The 21,508-nt window shown below is 40.6% G+C and overlaps 4 protein-coding genes across 4 annotated transcripts; all 4 read left to right on the plus strand.

Moving 5' to 3' along the window:
• The first annotated feature begins 1,010 nt into the window (after positions 1 to 1,010).
• On the plus strand, positions 1,011 to 4,509 carry LOC135475003 (NACHT, LRR and PYD domains-containing protein 1a allele 5-like). Its single transcript, XM_064754731.1, has one exon. The coding sequence runs from the start codon at positions 1,074 to 1,076 to the stop codon at positions 3,072 to 3,074; it is 2,001 nt and encodes a 666-aa protein (XP_064610801.1). The 5' UTR covers positions 1,011 to 1,073; the 3' UTR covers positions 3,075 to 4,509.
• A 5,352-nt stretch (positions 4,510 to 9,861) lies between these two features.
• Positions 9,862 to 11,613, plus strand: LOC135463311 (non-neuronal cytoplasmic intermediate filament protein-like). Its single transcript, XM_064740575.1, has one exon. The coding sequence runs from the start codon at positions 9,862 to 9,864 to the stop codon at positions 11,611 to 11,613; it is 1,752 nt and encodes a 583-aa protein (XP_064596645.1).
• Positions 11,614 to 13,616: 2,003 nt separating this feature from the next.
• On the plus strand, positions 13,617 to 14,021 carry LOC135463322 (60 kDa neurofilament protein-like). Its single transcript, XM_064740586.1, has one exon. It carries the CDS (start codon positions 13,617 to 13,619, stop codon positions 14,019 to 14,021), a length of 405 nt encoding a protein of 134 aa, XP_064596656.1.
• A 450-nt stretch (positions 14,022 to 14,471) lies between these two features.
• Positions 14,472 to 16,223, plus strand: LOC135463333 (non-neuronal cytoplasmic intermediate filament protein-like). Its single transcript, XM_064740597.1, has one exon. The coding sequence runs from the start codon at positions 14,472 to 14,474 to the stop codon at positions 16,221 to 16,223; it is 1,752 nt and encodes a 583-aa protein (XP_064596667.1).
• The last annotated feature ends 5,285 nt before the right edge of the window (positions 16,224 to 21,508 follow it).

The following is a 21,508-nucleotide window of genomic DNA, read 5'->3' on the forward strand; positions in this document are numbered from 1 at the left end:
ATGTTTTTACCAATTTGAATGTTGTTGCTGGAAGCAAAGAGAACTATCGTATCGCGTAAGGCATTTTCCGCAGAACATTTGCCCTTTGTTTTTTTTGTTAAAGTCAGAGTTTGAAAGAACGATTAACTTGCAGTTATCTATGTAGGCCATAAACAGTAGGGAGACGTGAGATCAAACCCGAGTTGGGTCTTACCAATGACTTTCAAAATGGCACTTATTGCTAGTTCCCTTTGCGCTGAGCACTGAGAAATTCATTAAAACTGTAACTACACGTACGCGGCTAAAATATTTGCTCTATTTATGGTACAGGTGACCTACGCTACATGTGCTGCACGTATGTGTACATTTAGTATATATTTAGTCTTATGTTTCACCGCTATGTGTTGAACATACACTGATAAAACTTGGTAGATATGACCTGTGTACTTCATTCCCTAGACGTACATAACATTAGTTTCGCATTTCAACGAGGGGTCGAATATCGAACTGGCAACTGAACCGTCAATTGAGCTTGTAGGGTTGTATGAGCCAATTTGACCGTCCAGTTACCCGTTCACTATTCGACTCCTAACCAGTGTAATGTACGTGGAGCTCATGAAGCGTAGGTCCTCTCACCATAATGCTGGCAGCCGTCATATATAAGCGAGATTTTCTTGAGTGCGGCGTAAAACACAAACCAAACAAACAAATAAATAAATGTAGCACGGGTCACATGTACCATGTTTGGCAAGAGTATGTCCATTGGAACTATCTCTGTGAGCCCAGCTGACCATTCCATTTTCAGTTCGATATCCACTCCCTCGCCGTGAAATGTGGAACTAAACTATTTCCAGGCCTATAAGTATTTTCTAACACAGTACAGGGTTGAAATGATGTCAATACTAAACGGCGTTAAACCCTAATCAACCAATCATTCATATGGAGATGAATGATTTGCATTCACCAGAAATACTGTCAAATGAAAGACAAGGTTTGAAAACTGATAGGCTACATTTCATGTTTATCTTTTATTCCTGTAATTCTTTATCATTTCTGAATAGGCATTATTTTGTGCTAAAGACCTTAATAGATAAATGTGTTTTTTCAACAGTCCACACAGACCAACAACTGACATCAAAACCTTAAAAGATCTCATCGAAAAGATGTTTGAAGGCGAAAGCAGAACCATTGCGTTTGTACAAGGAGCAGCGGGAACAGGAAAAAGCACCTTGTGCAGGAAACTGGCCTACCTCTGGGCCACAAACGACCATCACATTTACCATCGTCATTTGGATTTAGTTTTGCTAGTTGAAGCTCTTTCAGTGGTCAGTGATAATGAAAACCCGTGTTACAGCATCGTAAGACAGCTATTTCCTGCAGACTTTGATTTGAGCGAAGACGATATATGCAAAACCATTAAGAAATGTGGAGAAAAATGTTTGTTGATCATCGATGGTGTTGATGAGCTAACACAGGAAGGTAAATCGACAGTCAAAGAGTTATTACGTGGAGGCTTTCTCCGTCACACTAATGTAGTGATAACAGGACGGCCAGAATCGGTGCCTGAATTTATTAAAGATGCCAGTTTTCATTTTGAGATAACAGGCTTCACCAAAGACAATGCGTTAGAGTATGTCCGTAAACACTTCTCGGATGATGAATGTGAACAGAGAGACAGGCTCCTGGAAGCACTGGAGGACGGTGATGAAATAGTTAATTTTCCCGCTAACCCATTGCACTTATTACTTCTATGTCTGCTTGTACAAGAAAACGTGGATACAATTACGTTTAACAGTTACAAAATTGTAGAACAATTCATTAGGTTTCTTTGTAAGGGTTATCTTGGGAAAAGTGACGTGGAGAAAAATATCAGCGAGACAGATCTGTTTCGGGCTGCTTGTAAGATTGCTAAAGTGGGATTAGAAAAAAACAAGTTGAAGTTTGAAGAAAGCATGATAAAAGAAGTTTTACCCGGTGAACTGGGTGAGCATTTTCTGAAGTCCGGTGTGCTGACCACAGATTGTACAGGATCCAGATTAAGTACGACTATATTCTGGTCATTCCCACATAAGTCCATACAAGAGTATCTCTCTGCGGTGCATCTTGTCACATCGGACGAAGATATTTCACATGATTTCACTCAAACCGTCGACCATTTTTATCAGCTGAAGGGCACGTTTTTCATGAACCTCGATCTCCGTCAAAAACAAGGTTTACCAATCCGCGAGCAGTTGTCGCAAGCTCTAGAAAATGTTTGTCCTCATTACAAAAAACTGAAGCCCGGATACCAGAAATATGTGGGACGTGTGACATGTGAGAAAAGGAACAGTGAAGATGGTAAATTTCAGGATCGAGTGGAAATGTTCCAAGATATCCTTACCTCTGTTTTTGAAATGGATCAGAGTGTAATAAATACATGTATCAGTATTATTCGCGAAAACGATGATATGTTGAGGTCTTTCATAACGGAATGTCGAGATGATATGGCGTCTGAATTTTTGCAGAAAATTGTACCAATACCTCTTACAGATGACCGTGATTTCGAGACTATTAGACTTTGGAATTTTGATGTCACGTATAGCGTTGGCCATATAGACCATCGCGAAATTGTCTGGCCTCATTTCTACGATGTGTACTTCGACCACTCACCTGTATATACTGGTGAAGTGCCCCGTCACCAAAGAGGATCGCGATTACCATGGATTCACTGTAACTGCCTCACAGATGCTACGTTCATATTACCCTACGACAGTCCACCGGTGGCAGTCCTCAGTATTCTCCTGTTACCAGGCATGGACGATTTCCAGTTTGCGTACAAATTTAGCGACTATTTGAAGGCAGTCAAAAAGGGGCTGACTCTTTTGTTGATAGCACCAAATCTGCAGTGTGAGGAGGATCTGAGCCGTGTGAAGCTGCTCCGCTTGATTAACAAATGTGAGAATCCCAATGTCAAAATTCACTTTGACTGGCGTGTCATCCCATATCAGTACTTCAAGGAAGAAAAAGATGAAAATGGCCATTTTAAGATGACGGCAGAACACCGCATCACCAAACCAGTACACCACATGTACTATGATAAATACTGTCCTTTTTAGGCAGCTTATCGGTCGAATTTACTTCTGATGTAGGAGAAGCTTGCTGCTGAGAGGTCTGCACTTCACCGGACACTGGGTGGGACATTATGACATGTGTACCGTGAATCGCCGAATAATGCAACACACAAATGGCAGGAGGCGGTAAGGTGGACATTCAGTTCAACGCTGGGAACAGTGTGTGGCAGACAGAACGCAGTGGACATATCCGTGATAACTGCCAATCATTGCTAAGCCGCAGAATGCAAACTGGGTCATTATTACACCACATGTACTATGATAAATACTGTCCTTTTTAGGCAGTTTATCGGTCGAATTTATTTCTGATTCTGAGACGTTTGTTGCTGAGACGTCTGCAGTCTTTAACAAACGAAATCATGAATAAACTTGATAAGTATGTATGTCTGTTATTTTTGTTATAGGCAGATGATATAATTGTCTTAGCAGAGTCTGCAGAAGGTTACAATACGCATTACTAATCTTTGAAAAATATTGTCCGTGAATGTCAGTAAATGTTTTGTAAATGTCAGTAAAACAAAAGTTGTGATTTTCTGTTACACGTAAACAAATGCATAATATTTCTGTCTTCTGTTACAATGGTCAGATTCTAGATATTATGGATACGTATGTATATCTTGGCACGGTATCCAAGTGTACTTGATCATACATTTTTGCCAGGAAACAGCTAATTAATCTGGCATCAAAAGTTCTATTTGCTCTTACAACAGAAATAACCTATTTATCGATCCCTATTGATTTACACATCGCCTTATTAAATAAGACTATTCAGCCAATCCTTTTATATGGCTGTGAAGTTTGGAGGTAAGAATCTTTAATCTTAGTCGAACGTTTTTTGTTAAAGTTCTGTAAATAATGTGAAATCTTCAACTGCAAACTATGCTGTTTATGGAGAATTTGGTGTCACCCTATTGCATATTAAGGTATACAAGCGCATGGTAGCTTCTTGGTTATGAACTGTTGAAGAAAAGGAAAGTAAGATATCATATTTATTATATCAATTCATGTACTCCTTGGGGAGTATCTGTCATTTTATCATTTGTTGAAAAAGTATGGTATGAATCTGGATTTGGTTACTTATGGGAACAGCAATATGTGACCAACATTGCCGGCTTTATCGAGTCATTTGAACAAAGACTCAAAGATTAGTTTCTACAGACTTGGCATGCAGCTTTTTCAAACTCATCTAAAGGCGTAATGTACAAAATGTTTAAATCCGACTTTTCATATGAACTATATCTGACAGTGTTAAACTTAGAGTTTTGTAAAACTCTTGCTAAATTTCTAACAAGTAATCAAAAACTTCCCATAAAGACGGGTCGTTGGCAAAACGAAAACAGACACGAACGTCTATGTACAAAGTCTGATACTGGCAGTGTTGGCGATGAGTACCATTTGTTAATGGAATGCCCAGAGTTAAAACAACAGCAAGAACGGTAATGCTAATTCATTTTATATTGCGTCAAAATTATGCATTTAAGACAAAAAATAATTTTCACAGCAATGGCACATCCGGACACGAACTCACGCTATTTATGTATTTGATAGGTGTTTTACGCCCTACTCAAAAATATTTCACTTCTACAACGGCGCCAAGCGTTATGGTGGGAGGAAAACGGGTAGAGTCCATAGGAAACCTCCAAATCCACAATGTTAATTATTGTTTCAACCTTGAAGAAAGAAAGTTGTGCCCCAGAGAGATCTTTTTGTAATAGTGATATAGAAGTTTTAAGATACAAACACTCCTGTTCAAATCATGGTCTGGGACTGCGTCCTTGATCCCTAATCAGAATTCACAGGGTCCAAAACCACATCAAACTGACCGAAATGAACATCTGGGTATTTTCATCCCATAACATCTAAAACGACCCTAAAATTCATATTTTCTCACAAACTCGTATACATTCTTATGTTATATGTTTAAAAATTGTATGCAGGAGTAAACATGTAGATTGTTTTGGGGCTTTCAGCTCTAGGCCAAATCAATCCCCGTGCCTTACCGTTTCGCCCCGTTATTATCTGTATACGGTAGCTCCCAAGTTAAGTACGTTTTCTGCAGCCAGCAAATCCACATATCTGAACTGTGTGATTTGTACACATTTAATTGGATTTGATTTCGTCCATTTAGTTAATGGTCTTGTACTTGGCTTAACATGGTCGCATCTTCGATGTTACATGAGTGTATAGAGTGCACTATACTGAGGGCATTCACCGTACGCCTGGTGTTTCACATGTAAATATAAGCTCGTATCTGATGAATTCTAAATCCGTTCTGTAGTCATTCTTAGAGATTACCTATAGTGGTTCTTAGCGATCACCTATAGGTAACATATACCTGTATGATTCGTCTGGTATATCCATCCTCATCCTGCATATCCTCATATTTCTTGATGTATATGCAATGATATTTTACCTTACTTATTTTTTTAGTATACTATACATATATTTCAATATAAAATGGTGTAATCTTTGTTATCATGTTTTTGTATACAAAAGTATTTCATAACCTCATTAATTAATCTCGTGTATAAAGAATGAATTATTATGGCTTAACGCTACATATTTCAGCCATATAGTAGTGGTTTAATAACCGAGATATGACAGTTCAAAGTGATCTAAAACACGCACATTAATAAAATCGAACGCGCGATGTCACTCAATTTTAACCAATCATTTGCGGACTATTTCTATAACCCGATAATGCAGCTGTTTTCGCTGACGTCACCCGAACCCTGTTTTGTCTTTTGGCCATGAAACGTGGGGTACGAGTGACGCGACATTGTGTTTCCGGTTTCTCTTCGTATACGGTAAATACGGTTAAATTCTTGTCTTTTCTTTCACTCATTAAGTGCGGCGGATGTGACGCTCAGCATTTTACATCTTCCTGTGTACGGGTTTTCTACATCTTCAAAAACTGTTCACTTTTCTTGAAGAACACCAATTCGACATAATGCTTGACATCGCTAAAGCGTGGCGCCTGTACATGAACAACGACCAACGTTATCCTGTTCTATATTCTTCAGGCTATCACTACGCGGCGGTAATTAGGCTGTTGATTTCAGGGGTATCTTTGGCAAGAATATATAGGCAGTTTTCTTTCCGCTAGGGGACCCGTTACCAGCAAATATTTTGAATAAATAAATAAATAAATGAATGCGATGAACATTTTCGTAATTACAAGATTTTAGACTGTTTTCTTATATTCGTTATACTAAGAGGCGTGCGTAGATTGGTGATGTGATTTCAGCGAGGACCGGTTTATGGATGGAGGAAAGCGGAGTGCCGAGAGGAAACCAGCGATGTTCGCCAGGTAACTGACAAACCTGCTGACTTAAAGCTGCGGTCGAAATGGCGACATTTGCATGGATTCGATTACTCGAGCCCACTGGTCAAGTGCCTGATAGTCGCGGCAAGCTACCGCTTGAGCCATCTGTGAGCCAGCGCTATCAACGAACAATCCCTACTATCAGTATCAGCAGGCTACTCTTCTATCTGTAATGTAATTTATTTCATTATTTCGGTTGTTTCACTTGGGTCTCACAGTTACAGACCGAGCGATCACTGAAACGCCATACGGAAGACATCATACATGACACCTCATCAAGCTGTACAATACTGGCACTGGGTCGAGTCAAAGTAGCTCAAAGTAGGGCAATTAGTTTAAGTCTTTGTCATTTTCAGTCCAGCGACATGTACAAGAAAGTCAAAATTTCAGTACAGTCATATAAAATTAGTTTTCTGGGGGGAGGGGGGTGGGTGGGTGGTGGTATTCGGCCTTTCTCCATATCCCGGGGTCCAAACCTTAGACGTTACCAATTCTTGGAATCGAATCCGAGGTTTCCACTTGCCAGGCGGACGGTTTAACTTTTCTTCCATCTGTGCGCAGCGGTTGCCGTCTTTATTTGCTCATATAGCTTCAATACATAAATATATGACCCTAAATAAGAGTGTATAGATATTACACAATTACCGGTTCCTAGAAATACGGTACAACTAAAACACCGCGAAAATATGAACAGTTACAGGTCCCATGTTAAGGTTGGAGACACATTAATACAGTCATATGGTCAAAACGATAATGAACTTTTGGACATTTTTGTTCGTTAAATATACACATTCTACAAGAATCACCCTGTGCAGTGATGAAGATGTTCATAAATCACAATATCAGCAGTAAATGTATTGTAGTTCTGAGAATCATTAAAAGCGGGCCTATTGTTTATTCTGAGAAAACTGATGTGATCTGCTTTACGCATTATTATCGCAAAAAAATATATATATGAACTATCACAATTTCACATTTGTTTCAAATACATGCAAAGTATCATACACACAATTTTACATTATTCCTCCACAGTGTATATCCCACCTGTGCATATTATAGGCTACTAAAATGTGTGGATTTGCCATTTTTTTTCAGCATGCACTTCCGCGATTACCTAAATAACATGTACAAGAGATCACTGTTATAATGTCCTCCCCATGCACATTATTATAGGCATTAAATGCTAATAAGTAATAGAAACTTTATATGTTAAATTCCATCGAGTTTTCCTGTGTTAGTGATATACATCGTGTTGACATTTTTTTCTTAAACACACATTTCTTTTTGGGACGATCTGAATTATATGCATTTGTTAATCGTATTTTAATATAAAAAATTCAATTTGCACGCGCATGCATGTATTCGTGGAACAGCAATCCCTTTGTGACTGAGTTGAACATATAGTTTCCGTCAATCTTCAAGCAGTATATAGGCCTATACATATACTACAGGGTTCACAGGGTATATACCAGCACATATATTTGATATACGTGTTTTATTGTTATCATACAATGCTACATATTTGATCCAAGCAAATGCATATCAGCTTTTTAGGAGCTGACATATCCCAAAGACTTATAGGTGTTAATGCAATTCTGTAACGGTAAACTTGCAAATTATCAAACAGTATGCTTGTACAGGTATATCTTATGGCAAACCAAACTACGATATTACGCCATGATCGTGAATCTATGATACATTACAGGAACATTAATAGAGCGACTGCAGAACTTTTCAACATGTGCACAACAAGCCACGTACATGTGAGAGAAGCGTTCAACGGTTTAGCCACATAACCCGCTGTGCAGGGCCTTGCTAAGCAGATTAGCGCTGCCATGCTCACACGAGTTAGAACCCGTCTTTACAAGCAAGTCTTGCAATAGACAGGCAAGAATATGCTTCATAGCATTACCAGGGTCAAACGCAATTGTGATTGCATATTAGAGGTCCTTAAATCCGGCCTCACTCAGTGATAATGAATCAGTTAGATCTATGCAGTGATTTTCAGAACAAGGACAAATGATATAATACACAATCTTCGCAAATGTTGGTTCCATTTTTACGGTACTCCAATCTTTTTATACATGAGCTTAGGATATCAGTCATGTTTACCAGGAAATATGCGCTATATTACAATCGAAGCTGTACAAACGTCTCCGTTCTCCTGTTAATCGAATGAATCTATAAGCTTAAAGTCCTATCGTGCTCTTCTGAGTGACCTAACATTTAAAACATTATCACATTTATCCAAATTCTATAGACATTTAAAATTAATAAGTTTAACTTATGATACAGTGGTTTATATTATTATTGTTTGGCTGTCAGGAACAATTCATATGAACGATTCATTCTTGAAGATATATCAAGTATGTTAAAGTACGAATGTCAGGTTAATTTAACTAAAAACAATTATTACTTTCCGTTTATCACAAATTTAATCTGGTATGAGTTTTCTACACGTTCTTGTTTCCGGATAAATGAAACGTAACTTTTGGCTACATAATTTTTGCAGTTGCCTTCGGAAAACTGTGGTTTAAAGCGATTTTTCTACCCCCGAGAACACCAAGACTAAGAATGAAGACTAACGATGTAAGACACATCTCAAAATGCATATGAAGAAAGAAAAGCCATAGGGGTCATTGGTCCTTTAAGTCATTGGTATATATGTACTGCCTAACAATGTCGAAAATGAAAATGTGTCCATTTTAGCGTTTTTATTCAGTTTTTGTTTTGCTCATATCATTGATTAAAGATATCTAGTTTAACAGGCTTCGCTGTTTTCAGCTGTAAGAATACGGCTAAATTAACAATTGCACAGATTGTTAATTTTTTTCATATTATATTAAAGTGATTAAGTTTGATCCTCACTTTACAGGATACAATTTAAAGCAAATACAATATTAGGCTGTATGACTGTTCATGGGGAGATGGAGAAATGAATTTAATAACTCAGTTCAATAAGTCAGAAAATATTTATCATTTTTCTACACAGCATCTAGATAGTTAAACGAAAGGCATATTTGGCATTAGGCTTATTTTAATCTAGGATAACATTCGCCGTTAACGGTAATTTGTAATCCGTGGGAAGGGGATAAACCCTATTCTAAGGCATGGATTATGGCGGGGTGGAGAGTTGTAGGTCGTACGTGAGCGAAGGGAATGTTCCGAGAGCGACTCCCAGCGGGGTTGCCAGATCGCCCGTGCCCACAAAAAACAACAGGCTTATATCATGACTAAAGGTTTTAACCAATCAGACACTTTGTTTGTCGTGGAAACAAGAGAGCCGCGTTCGAACATGACCGGGGTGATTCTGAATAAAAAGCCCGATTGCTAAGACCTCAACGCACATCAACTCACTTCACCCCTTCAGTCGTCACGGCGAAGCAGTTGCGCTTCAAAGCTCGATCTCCACCTCGATTACCACATCGGATATAACCAAATTACAAAATGGCGGAAATGAGAAAATCCGCGAACTATGCCCCTATCATCGGCAGCCGACACACTACCGTTATCTCTCGGAGTACAGCCGAGGGCCTGGCCGCTGCACCCCAAAACCGCCAGTCCTTCCGCCAGTCCGTGACCGGCTCAGGTACCATTCCGCTTCAATCCGGTGTCATCGCCAATGTCGCAGGGAAAGGAGTGAATACCATGAAGGAATCTCGAGAAAAGGAAAAGAAAGATTTACAAGGACTGAACGAGAGATTTGCTTCTTACATCGAGAGAGTGCGGTTTTTGGAGGCACAAAACAAGGCATTGGTGAACGAATTAGATACCGTGAAGAACAGCGAAGAGTACAACCCCGCTAAGATCAAGGACATGTTTGAGGTGGAACTGGAACAAGCCAGGGTTGTCATCAATGAACTGTCCAAACAGAAAGCTGAGTTCGACGTGAAAATGGTCGGCATGGAAGACCGTCTTACATTTGAAAAGAAAGAAACGGATCTACAAGCTAAACTGGCAGATGACTTCAGGCAGAAATACGAAAAAGTTTTGAACCAGTTAGGACAAACTGAAGGGGAACTGGCGGCAGCAAGAGACCGATGCGCTAGCTATGAGGACGAGTTAGCGATCTTGAGAGGCAACCTGAAGAGGATACAAGACGATAACAACCGTCTGCGAGCCGACTTAGACAACGAGACCACCGAGCATATCAACATGTCAAACAAGTGCCAATCTCTGGAGGAGGAACTGGCCTTCGTCACGTCTGTCTACGAGCAGGAGATCCGTGACCTGCAAGTCCTCGCTAACCGAGACAACAGTGATGAGATGAGAGACTTCTGGAAGGGAGAACTGTCAAAGGCCATCCGTGAAATCCAGACTGAGTATGACAACCGTCTGGATCAGGTACGCGTGGAAATGGAGTCCAAATATAACAACCAGATCAGAGAGATTAAGGTCGGCCAGTGCAACTCCGCCCCGCCACAAGAAGCTGGATTCGCCAAGGAGGAGGCTAAGAGGTGGAAGAACAAGATGATTGAGCAGAATTCTCAGATTTCCGAACTACAAGCCCGCAATGCTTTCTTAGAATCGCGCGTGAAGTCCCTGAGCCGGGATATGGAGGACCGGGAGCAGATGTTCGAACACGAAAAGGCGAGAATGACATCAGACATGTTGAAACTCCAGGCGGAGTTGGAGACGGTGCTGCAGGAGTTACAGGCCCTGATGGACGCCAAGTTGACCCTGGAACTGGAGATCAGCGCCTACAGGAAGATGCTGGAGGTAGAGGAAGGCAGAATCAAGGAGCCTGAAGCCAAGGGCAAGTGTATGGCTGATGAAGACATGACGGACGACAGGATATACCCCACCAAGAGATCAGTGGAGAACGCCGAGCACAAGGGCAGAGTCACAATCCACAGATCCTCAAAGGGTGTTGTGGCCTTCACGGAAACCTCTCCGGACGGGCGCTATGTAACCCTGGAGAACACAAGTGTTGGATCCAAAGGGAAGACCCAAACCCTGGACGGATGGAAGATCAGGAGAGTTCTAGCTGACAGCAACTACGTCGAGTACGTCTTCGGTGAGTTTGAACTGCCACCTGGCGAGAGCGTGAAGATCATGTGCGCAGGCGCGGAAATCGCAAAATCTGGCAAATGTCTGGTGGCCAACTTCTTCACCTGGGGCACCGGAAGCAGCACCACTTACCTTTATGATGACGATGGGGCGGAAAAGGCTTCCATTGTACAGAAGTTTGTCATTTAAGAAGAAAACATAAACACTTTTTTCACACTGGATATTTTCGACATAAAGCAGTATATGGTAGATGTGCAAAGAAAAAACAATTTCCGGTTTTCTTTCTGTACCATTCTTGCCGTATCTTTTTTTTCGACATTACGGATTTAATACTAAATTCGCGTTTTGTACTTTTGAGGGTAGTTATGAATGTATTTAATCCCGGTGCGGTGCACACTAATGCTGGTGCATTTTCATGGCCTCACTTATTTGATGATCGGCTTCATAAATGTAAATGTACATAAATTATTTTGTTACCACTATGATTCCATGTTATGGCTTTAGCTCATTATGTGGATTGTTAGATTTGAAGGTAGTTGTAGTGAATCGCAACATTCATTACCGTGATATGCATTGTTTTGTCTACATGTATTTTCTTTCACATTTCACTTAAATGTTTTGAATAATTTAGTATCTGACACCAGGTGTCCGAGAAGATATATACATTTACAAGCTATTTGATATGAAAATCAAATCATTTATCATGCATTATTGTGAAATAAATAAAATCCACATTTATTAATTTGAAAACAAGCATTGACTGTTGCATGTGTTCTTTTTTGTGGCACTGAAATAAGAAATACGAATGTCTTACTTACAACCGGACATTGGGCATGTTTCAAAAGGCGGTCTTTAAATCCAAAACTTTAATCTTCTTTATGCTAAATGGAATATTTGGAGCTGGATGCTTAAGTTGCGGTGAAATTGCAACATCATATCACGGAATCAGCGGAAAAAAATTAACGATTGGATTTACCGTAGAGAGCGGCACATGCGCTGTAAGGAGTATGGGATTTATTGAGTTTTAGTCGCCATCTACATGATTTATTGACAAAGTTAGTTATCTTAAATACTATAAAAAGCAAAAATTGCAGCATTGAGAGTAAATCCAGACCAGAGATGATTGTGCGATTATTGGCAAATGTTCAGAAACATTTCCTGTGAAATCTGGCCTCTTGTCCCCTTACCTCAGTTAGGGTTTTCTACTAACTGTTCATGTAAATGCTTAAATAGAAACAAATTCCACGCCCCCTTGCACCATGGCTTAAGCAGAACTAGTTTTAAAAATGCAGTGATGTTACCGGTTAGTCGGTTATATGTACTGTTTAACGATGTTGTAAACAGAATCGTTTCCATTTTAATATTTTAAATCAATGTTCGCTTTGCGCATATCATTAATTCAAGATGTCCAGTCTAACAACCTACGGTATTTTCATCTGTAATCAAACGACTAAGTTAGCAATTGCACGGATTTATTAATTATTTTCTTTACATTATATTGTGTCAGTTAAGTCTGATTCTTATCACAGCACGACAGAATTTTAAACCAATAATCTATTGAGCTGTAGGAGTTCATGGATGCAGAAATAAATTTAATATGCAAGTTCAGAAAATGAGAGTTCTTCGTCACTGCGTACAGTTTGTTAAACGAAAGGCATGTTTGGGATTAGGTTTATCGTAATCTCGAATAACATACCTATTGTAAGGCACGGATTATGGAGGGGGTGGAGAGTTGTAGGTCGTACCTGAGCGAAGGGGCAAGTTACCAGGGAGTTCCTCAGCCGGGTTGCCAGATCGCCCGTTCCAATAAAAAACACTACGCTTTTACTGTGACTGAAGGTCTTAACCATTTGTCGTGGAAACAAGAGAGCCTTGTTCGAACATGATGATTCGAAATAAAAAATCGGCACACTTCATTCCTTAAATGGCGTCACTGCGAAGCAGTTCCGCTTCCAAGCCCGATTCATCTCAATAACCATCTTCATCGAAAAAATGGCGGAAATGAGAAAATCTGCAACTATGCCCCTATCATCGCCAGTGGACACACTATTGTTATCTCCCGGAGTACAGCTGAGGACCTGGCAGCTGCACCCCAAAACCGCCAGTCCTTCCGCCAATCCGTGACCGGCTCAGGTACCATTCCGCTTCAATGCGGTGTCATCGCCATTGTCGCAGGGAAAGTAATGAGCAACATGAAGGAATCTCGAGAAAAGGAAAAGAAAGATTTACAAGGACTGAACGAGAGATTTGCTTCTTACATCGAGAGAGTGTGGTTTTTGGAGGCACAAAACAAGGCATTGGTGAACGAATTAGATACTGTGAAGAACAGCGAAGAGTACAACTCCGCCAAGATCAAGGACATGTTTGAGGTGGAACTGGAACAAGCCAGGGTTGTCATCAATGAACTGTCCAAACAGAAAGCTGAGTTCGACGTGAAAATGGTCGGCATGGAAGACCGTCTTACATTTGAAAAGAAAGAGACGGATCTACAAGCTAAACTGGCAGATGACTTCAGGCAGAAATACGAGACCGAAGCTACCGACGAAATTAATATCCAAGCTCAGAAAATGACAAAAATATTTTGCGTTTTTCTCTAAAGCGTATGAGTGGTTAAAAGACAGGCATGTTTAGGCTTATCGTAATCTCGAAATACATTCCCTGTTAATGGTAATTTGTAATCCGTGGGGGAGAGGACATACCCTATTATAAGGCATGCATTGTGGCAGGGTGGAGAGTTGTAGGTCGTACGTGAGCGAAGGGCAAGTTTCCAGAGAGATTCCCAGCGGGGTTGCCAGATCGCCCGTGCCCACAAAAAAAACAGGCTATACTATGACTAAGATCTTAACCAATCAGACACTTTGTTTGTCGTGGAAACAGGAAAGCCGCGTTCGAACATGACCAGGGTGTTCCTGCATAAAAGCCCGATTGCCTAAACGTCAACACATATTAACTCACTCCACCTCTTCAATCGAGTCACGGCGAAGCAGTTTCACTTCCGAGCCTGATTCTCATCTCGGTCACCGCATTAGATATAACCAAGTTACAAAATGGCGGAAATGAGAAAATCCGCGAACTATGCCCCTATCATCGGCAGCCGACACACTACCGTTATCTCTCGGAGTACAGCCGAGGGCCTGGCCGCTGCACCCCAAAACCGCCAGTCCTTCCGCCAATCCGTGACCGGCTCAGGTACCATTCCGCTTCAATCCGGTGTCATCGCCAATGTCGCAGGGAAAGGAGTGAATACCATGAAGGAATCTCGAGAAAAGGAAAAGAAAGATTTACAAGGACTGAACGAGAGATTTGCTTCTTACATCGAGAGAGTGCGGTTTTTGGAGGCACAAAACAAGGCATTGGTGAACGAATTAGATACTGTGAAGAACAGCGAAGAGTACAACCCCGCTAAGATCAAGGACATGTTTGAGGTGGAACTGGAACAAGCCAGGGTTGTCATCAATGAACTGTCCAAACAGAAAGCTGAGTTCGACGTGAAAATGGTCGGCATGGAAGACCGTCTTACATTTGAAAAGAAAGAGACGGATCTACAAGCTAAACTGGCAGATGACTTCAGGCAGAAATACGAAAAAGTTTTGAACCAGTTAGGACAAACTGAAGGGGAACTGGCGGCAGCAAGAGACCGATGCGCTAGCTATGAGGACGAGTTAGCGATCTTGAGAGGCAACCTGAAGAGGATACAAGACGATAACAACCGTCTGCGAGCCGACTTAGACAACGAGACCACCGAGCATATCAACATGTCAAACAAGTGCCAATCTCTGGAGGAGGAACTGGCCTTCGTCACGTCTGTCTACGAGCAGGAGATCCGTGACCTGCAAGTCCTCGCTAACCGAGACAACAGTGATGAGATGAGAGACTTCTGGAAGGGAGAACTGTCAAAGGCCATCCGTGAAATCCAGACTGAGTATGACAACCGTCTGGATCAGGTACGCGTGGAAATGGAGTCCAAATATAACAACCAGATCAGAGAGATTAAGGTTGGCCAGTGCAACTCCGCCCCGCCACAAGAAGCTGGATTCGCCAAGGAGGAGGCTAAGAGGTGGAAGAACAAGATGATTGAGCAGAATTCTCAGATTTCCGAACTACAAGCCCGCAATGCTTTCTTAGAATCGCGCGTGAAGTCCCTGAGCCGGGATATGGAGGACCGGGAGCAGATGTTCGAACACGAAAAGGCGAGAATGACATCAGACATGTTGAAACTCCAGGCGGAGTTGGAGACGGTGCTGCAGGAGTTACAGGCCCTGATGGACGCCAAGTTGACCCTGGAACTGGAGATCAGCGCCTACAGGAAGATGCTGGAGGTAGAGGAAGGCAGAATCAAGGAGCCTGAAGCCAAGGGCAAGTGTATGGCTGATGAAGACATGACGGACGACAGGATATACCCCACCAAGAGATCAGTGGAGAACGCCGAGCACAAGGGCAGAGTCACAATCCACAGATCCTCAAAGGGTGCTGTGGCCTTCACGGAAACCTCTCCGGACGGGCGCTATGTAACCCTGGAGAACACAAGTGTTGGATCCAAAGGGAAGACCCAAACCCTGGACGGATGGAAGATCAGGAGAGTTCTAGCTGACAGCAACTACGTCGAGTACGTCTTCGGTGAGTTTGAACTACCACCCGGCGAGAGCGTGAAGATCATGTGCGCAGGCGCGGAAATCGCAAAATCTGGCAAATGTCTGGTGGCCAACTTCTTCACCTGGGGCACCGGAAGCAGCACCACTTACCTTTATGATGACGATGGGGCGGAAAAGGCTTCCATTGTGCAGAAGTTTGTCATTTAAGAAGAAATTATGAAAAGTTCCTCCACACCTGGCATTTTCGACACAATGCAGTATATGTTAGACGTAAAAGAAAAAACAATTTACAGTTTACTTTCCTACCACTCTTGCCGTAACGTTTATTTTCGATATTATGGATTTAATGCTAAATTTACATTTTGTATTTTTGGGGATAGTTATGAATGTATTTAATCCCGGTGCGGTGCACGCTAATGCTGGTGCATTTTCATGGCCTCACTTATTTGATGATCGGCTTCATAAATATATGTGTACATAAATATTTTTTCATTAGTGTTATTACTCCATGCGAAGACTGTAGCTCACTGTTTAAATGGTTAGAATATCGAAGTAGCTAAAGTGAATCGCAACATTCATTACCGTGACTTTGCATTGTTTTGTCTGCATGTATTCTTCTCTTTCGTATTTTAGTAAAATGTTTCAGGATAATTGAGTATCTGACATCATTGGTCCGAAAAAATATATACATTTGCAATCCACTGAAAATCAAATCATTTATCTTGTATTATTGTAAAATAAATAAAATCCACATTTATTTAGTCTGTAAACAAAGATCAGCTTTTGCGTGTGTTCTTTTTGTGGCACGGAAATAAGAAATATGAATTTTTAACCTATTGTAATAAACAAGGACGACCTTCTAATATGGCGGACGGTAAAAATACAGCCGGATAGGTGACATTTTTCTCAAAGCCATTTTGGGTCCTAGTCAAAGACTTTAATCTTCTGTATGCTAAATAAAATACTTGAAGCCGGATTCTCGAACCTGAACGAAAATGTATTTCCACTGCACATAATCAGCGGTCAAAGCTTCATCGATTTGATAAATATGTTGAAGAATTTAATATGGATTATTATTGAAGGATAAAGTTCGAAATCCCTTTGTAAAAAGCCACGTGCAAATCATATGTGCCTATTACTGCCAGGAAGTGAATAAAACTTTCCGTCTAGAAAGCTGATTACAAATGATTGTTGATAAGCGCTTTCATGGATAAAAACATTGGTGTCAACCTTTCTGTCACATATCGGAGAAAACATTACCACAAATGTTTGCGTCATTTAAATATTCATAAAATAACATGCTTTTCTTAATTTTGGACTAGCTCTGAATACCTCTACCTTTGCTTACACTCCGGCAGAGCTAAGAAACATTATATTTACTACTCTTCAAGTAGTACCAGAGTTCTGCCGCCTCGCACCTCAGGCACTTATTGTTGCGTGCATATTTGTGCATGTCTGTACTTTCACACGAGACAAAAAAATAAGCGCTGAGGTTTTGTTAATTTACATTCGGTGGACCTGCTGCTTTTAAACATAAACAGAAAGGGACAGGTAGGGCAGAACGCATGAACCACAGAGAAAAAGCCCGATATGTCAGATGTAGTTAACGTTTTTTTACACATCTTTTCAACATAAAATGCCATGAAATTATATGACACAGTATCGCTCAGCGCAAAGGCATTGAAAAATTATTTCGGAATATATTGAAATGAATTCCACATACATGTAGGCCTATGTCTTATAACTATTTTGACTTTTGCCCATTTCGATTTAAAAAAATATATCGGTTTGAATGACATGTAAGAAATGAAAGATCTCACCATGGCCCAAAATATACCGTTAATGGAATTGCGGCGGTTTTTCATACACGTTATTGATCATTACACCACAGTAAAATCCATTTATAGAATGATACGTCCGAAGAAATTAAATCACCTGTGCCATGGTCTTTCTTGAGCATTTTAAGTTGTTTGCATCGTGATAGACGTACATGTATATTCTGGTATCATTAAAAAGACAACGTCCCATTTATTTATTTATTTATTGATTTATTCGACTGGAGTTTATCGCCGTAATGAAGACACGGAAAGTCACGTGGTCTAGTCAAAGTAACTTGATTAATCAATGAATAAGTAATGATAAACATGAATATTCAACAGCAGGTTGTGCCTTTTAACGCACGTTTCGTGGTTTAGTGATCAAACTGGTCCCAAACGAGGGCAAAGAAACTAATTAAGTCAGGTAATAGGGCGCAGATGTAGGCACGTACGGCGTTCCTCTGGGAGAAATTTCTGGAAATTTGTCCTCACCCGATGTGACGTATCCAAGCAAGTGTAACAACAACAACACTTTTATACAGGTAAACAATGAACAACCTAAAGCACCATGATTTCCATTCCCTTTATATAGCCCAATTTTTGTCTAAGCAGCAGAGAGCTCTGTGTACAGCATTTCTAGATAAACCGGCCGGCCTAGAGGCTACTCGATCTGCAGTCATGCCCACATCAAGTCAGTTTAACATTATTCATACCATAGAAAGTAAAAAGCGACAGACCTCTTGGTTAAGGGTGTACCGCACTATTGTCGACAACCCGGCTGCATTTCGCACTGATCAGCTTGGGACACACCACGAGGACACTTTTACGCCCAGCCGCCAAGTCAGTTCTCTGGTAAAGTACCCGGATGGTCATTGTGGTAGGCAAAGGTTAGACTACACGAGCCGTGATGATGTAAAATGTGAATCCGCAGACGTTGCTACTCTGACACATCCCCAATCTCCAAAATCCGAAATCAGCGCTACTTGGCTGGAATATGTGCATTCAACCCAGGGTGCAAGACGACCACCTGAAAGGGTTGGTTCCGTTACTCACGGGCTTGAAGCACCCTCATACCGAAAAGGGAGAGCCCTGGGGTGACATGGCGCCAAATCCCACGTCTCCGGCTACCGGCAACGGCATCAAAAAACGTCTGTACTGTTTGGGTTTCAGGGGTTTACCCGGCGAAAAGGTCAAAGAACGGGAGAAATTGGAAGCAGTACTGAAACAGCGACCGGGAATTCGCAGGAAGCCTGATCAAGGGGTAGGTTGACAATGAATCCAATTTGTCAGATATAAAACAATTATATTAAAGTTAAAATAAAGTCTGTACAGGAAGGATAGGTGAGTAAACCTGTTGTGGGAACGCAATGTCAAGATGACGACATTATTTATACAGTAAACAGTTCCTGCCTGGCCCGCTAAATAGGAAGACATATGTTAAAACAACTTTCACATTATACTGACAAGTATCACGGTCACGTGTACAAAAAACCACCCACACAGTGTTAAGTTTGACATTTATTATCATTATTTGTTCACTCTAGTCAAATTACATTCCACTGGCACATAGATCTGCGAGGGAGAGAGTTCATTTCATATTAAGTTACGGGCGAATTTTGCCATATGTGACGTACAGTTATGCACACAATATTGGTGGAAGACAAGTGACATATTGGTGGAGGACAAGTGACACGAGCGTCGTTGACAGCTTATTACCACGAACGCCACACAAGTAGTGAACGAATCATTAGAGACCTTGTTAGAAATTAGTTAAAAGTTGTAGCTTGTAACTGCAAACTGGAATTAGTTTACCTATTCTAGATTTAATAGTAAGTCCTCCAGAAAGTGGAACACAAGAAAGTTTCTCTGTTTGACCGAAGATAACAAAATTAGTCACAAAATAGGCCGAAGCTGTAGATTCATCCCTAAAAAAACAGAAAACCGACGACATGATGGCGTCAACAACGACGAAACGGGACTGATGTCACAAAGCCAGGTGTTACAGTGAGAGAAACAAAAACGTGGGCAACTTGCGAGAGAAAGAAACTGCTGGAAAAAAAAACAAAAAAAAAAAAACAGTGAACCTAAAAGGTGTCTGAAAGCTTTCATTATCCAAGACAGAGACCTATGTATTCGGCACTCGAAGTCATTTTCTTTTTTTCTTAGACTTTTGGAAACTGTTTTAGACTTTAGTTGCCAGGGCTAAAGGTAGAGATTTCTAGGACAAAATCGATGATTTTCGGACCTTCGAAATCCTGACTAAACATAGGCTGATTGTGTGAATTTTTCTTTTTTTTGCATAGACTTCTTTCAATTTCGAACTTATTTTTTCTCCAAATGTTTTAATCAAAAATATGCTCAAAACATGATGAATCTAATCCCATCTAGTTATTCTGTTATTCACACGAGGGCGACTGTAAAGACTTAAAGGCATACATCTTTTAGATGTGTCATTGTGTATTCGGACATGCCCAACAATGCCCTGACAAAAACTTAAACAATTAACCGATTGACAGAGCTCCTGACAGACACGGAGGTCCTGCACAGCCGAAATCATAAAGGTTCAGCCTGTGGGAATTGCTTTACATTCATATAGTTTTCTCTTGACCTATGCACAATATATTCGAAGATTCATTATTAGAAAATATATTTAAAGCTATTTGTATACACTTTGAGAAATATTCTCTCACAAGAAATCAACTTCAATCAAATGATATGTTCAGTTATGAGAACAGCCTTAATTAAACACCTACCAAACCAAACGAAAACCTTATAGTTTTCAAGGTTTAGGTCAAAAAATAATAATCTTATTTCAACAGAAAGTCAGTTGTCTGAGTGATGCTTAGAAGGTATTCTGCTATAAAAACATAAGACTGTGTCATACATAGCCATTATAATATCCTATTAGTCTAATACAAATCTTTGTGTTCAGTTAACAGAAACGTGTGCTCTACTGAGCAGATTAATCTGGTGCAATAACAGAACATGTGTGCTCTCCTGAACAGAATAATCTGGTGCAATAACAGAACACGTGTGCTCTACTGAGCAGAATAGTCTGGTGCAATAACAGAACATGTGTGCTCTACTGAACAGAATAATCTGGTGCAATAATAGAACACGTGTGCTCTACTGAGCAGAACAATCTGGTGCAATAACAGAACACGTGTGCTCTACTGAACAGAATAATCTGGTGCAATAACAGAACATGTGTGCTCTACTGAACAGAATAATCTGGTGCAATAACAGAACACGTGTGCTGTACTGAACAGAATAATCTGGTGCAATAACAGAACACGTGTGCTCTACTGAAGAGAATAATCTGCTGCAATAAAAGAACATGTTTGCTCTACTGACCAGAATAATCTTGTGCAATAACAGAATACTTTCTAGCATCATTCAGACAGTAGGCTTTCTGTTAAATTTTGCAAATTATTAATTTATGAGACTACTGGGCTTTACATGAGGTCACATCGCCGATATGTTTGTCACCTTTGACAGTATGGAGGAGAAGAAACAACAAGTAGAAGAGAACCCTGTGGTTATAGAAGGGATTACCAAACATACGGTACCGACAGTCGACATTTCCAGTATAGATCCCCAGCTGCTCAAACCAACTGCTCTCTGTTTCGATGCCACGGATTTGGACATCACCCACCAGCAGCTCAAGAAGGCCCT

This window comes from Liolophura sinensis, chromosome 1 (assembly GCF_032854445.1).
Source record: "Liolophura sinensis isolate JHLJ2023 chromosome 1, CUHK_Ljap_v2, whole genome shotgun sequence".
In the NCBI taxonomy this organism is placed as follows: Eukaryota; Metazoa; Mollusca; class Polyplacophora; order Chitonida; family Chitonidae; genus Liolophura; species Liolophura sinensis.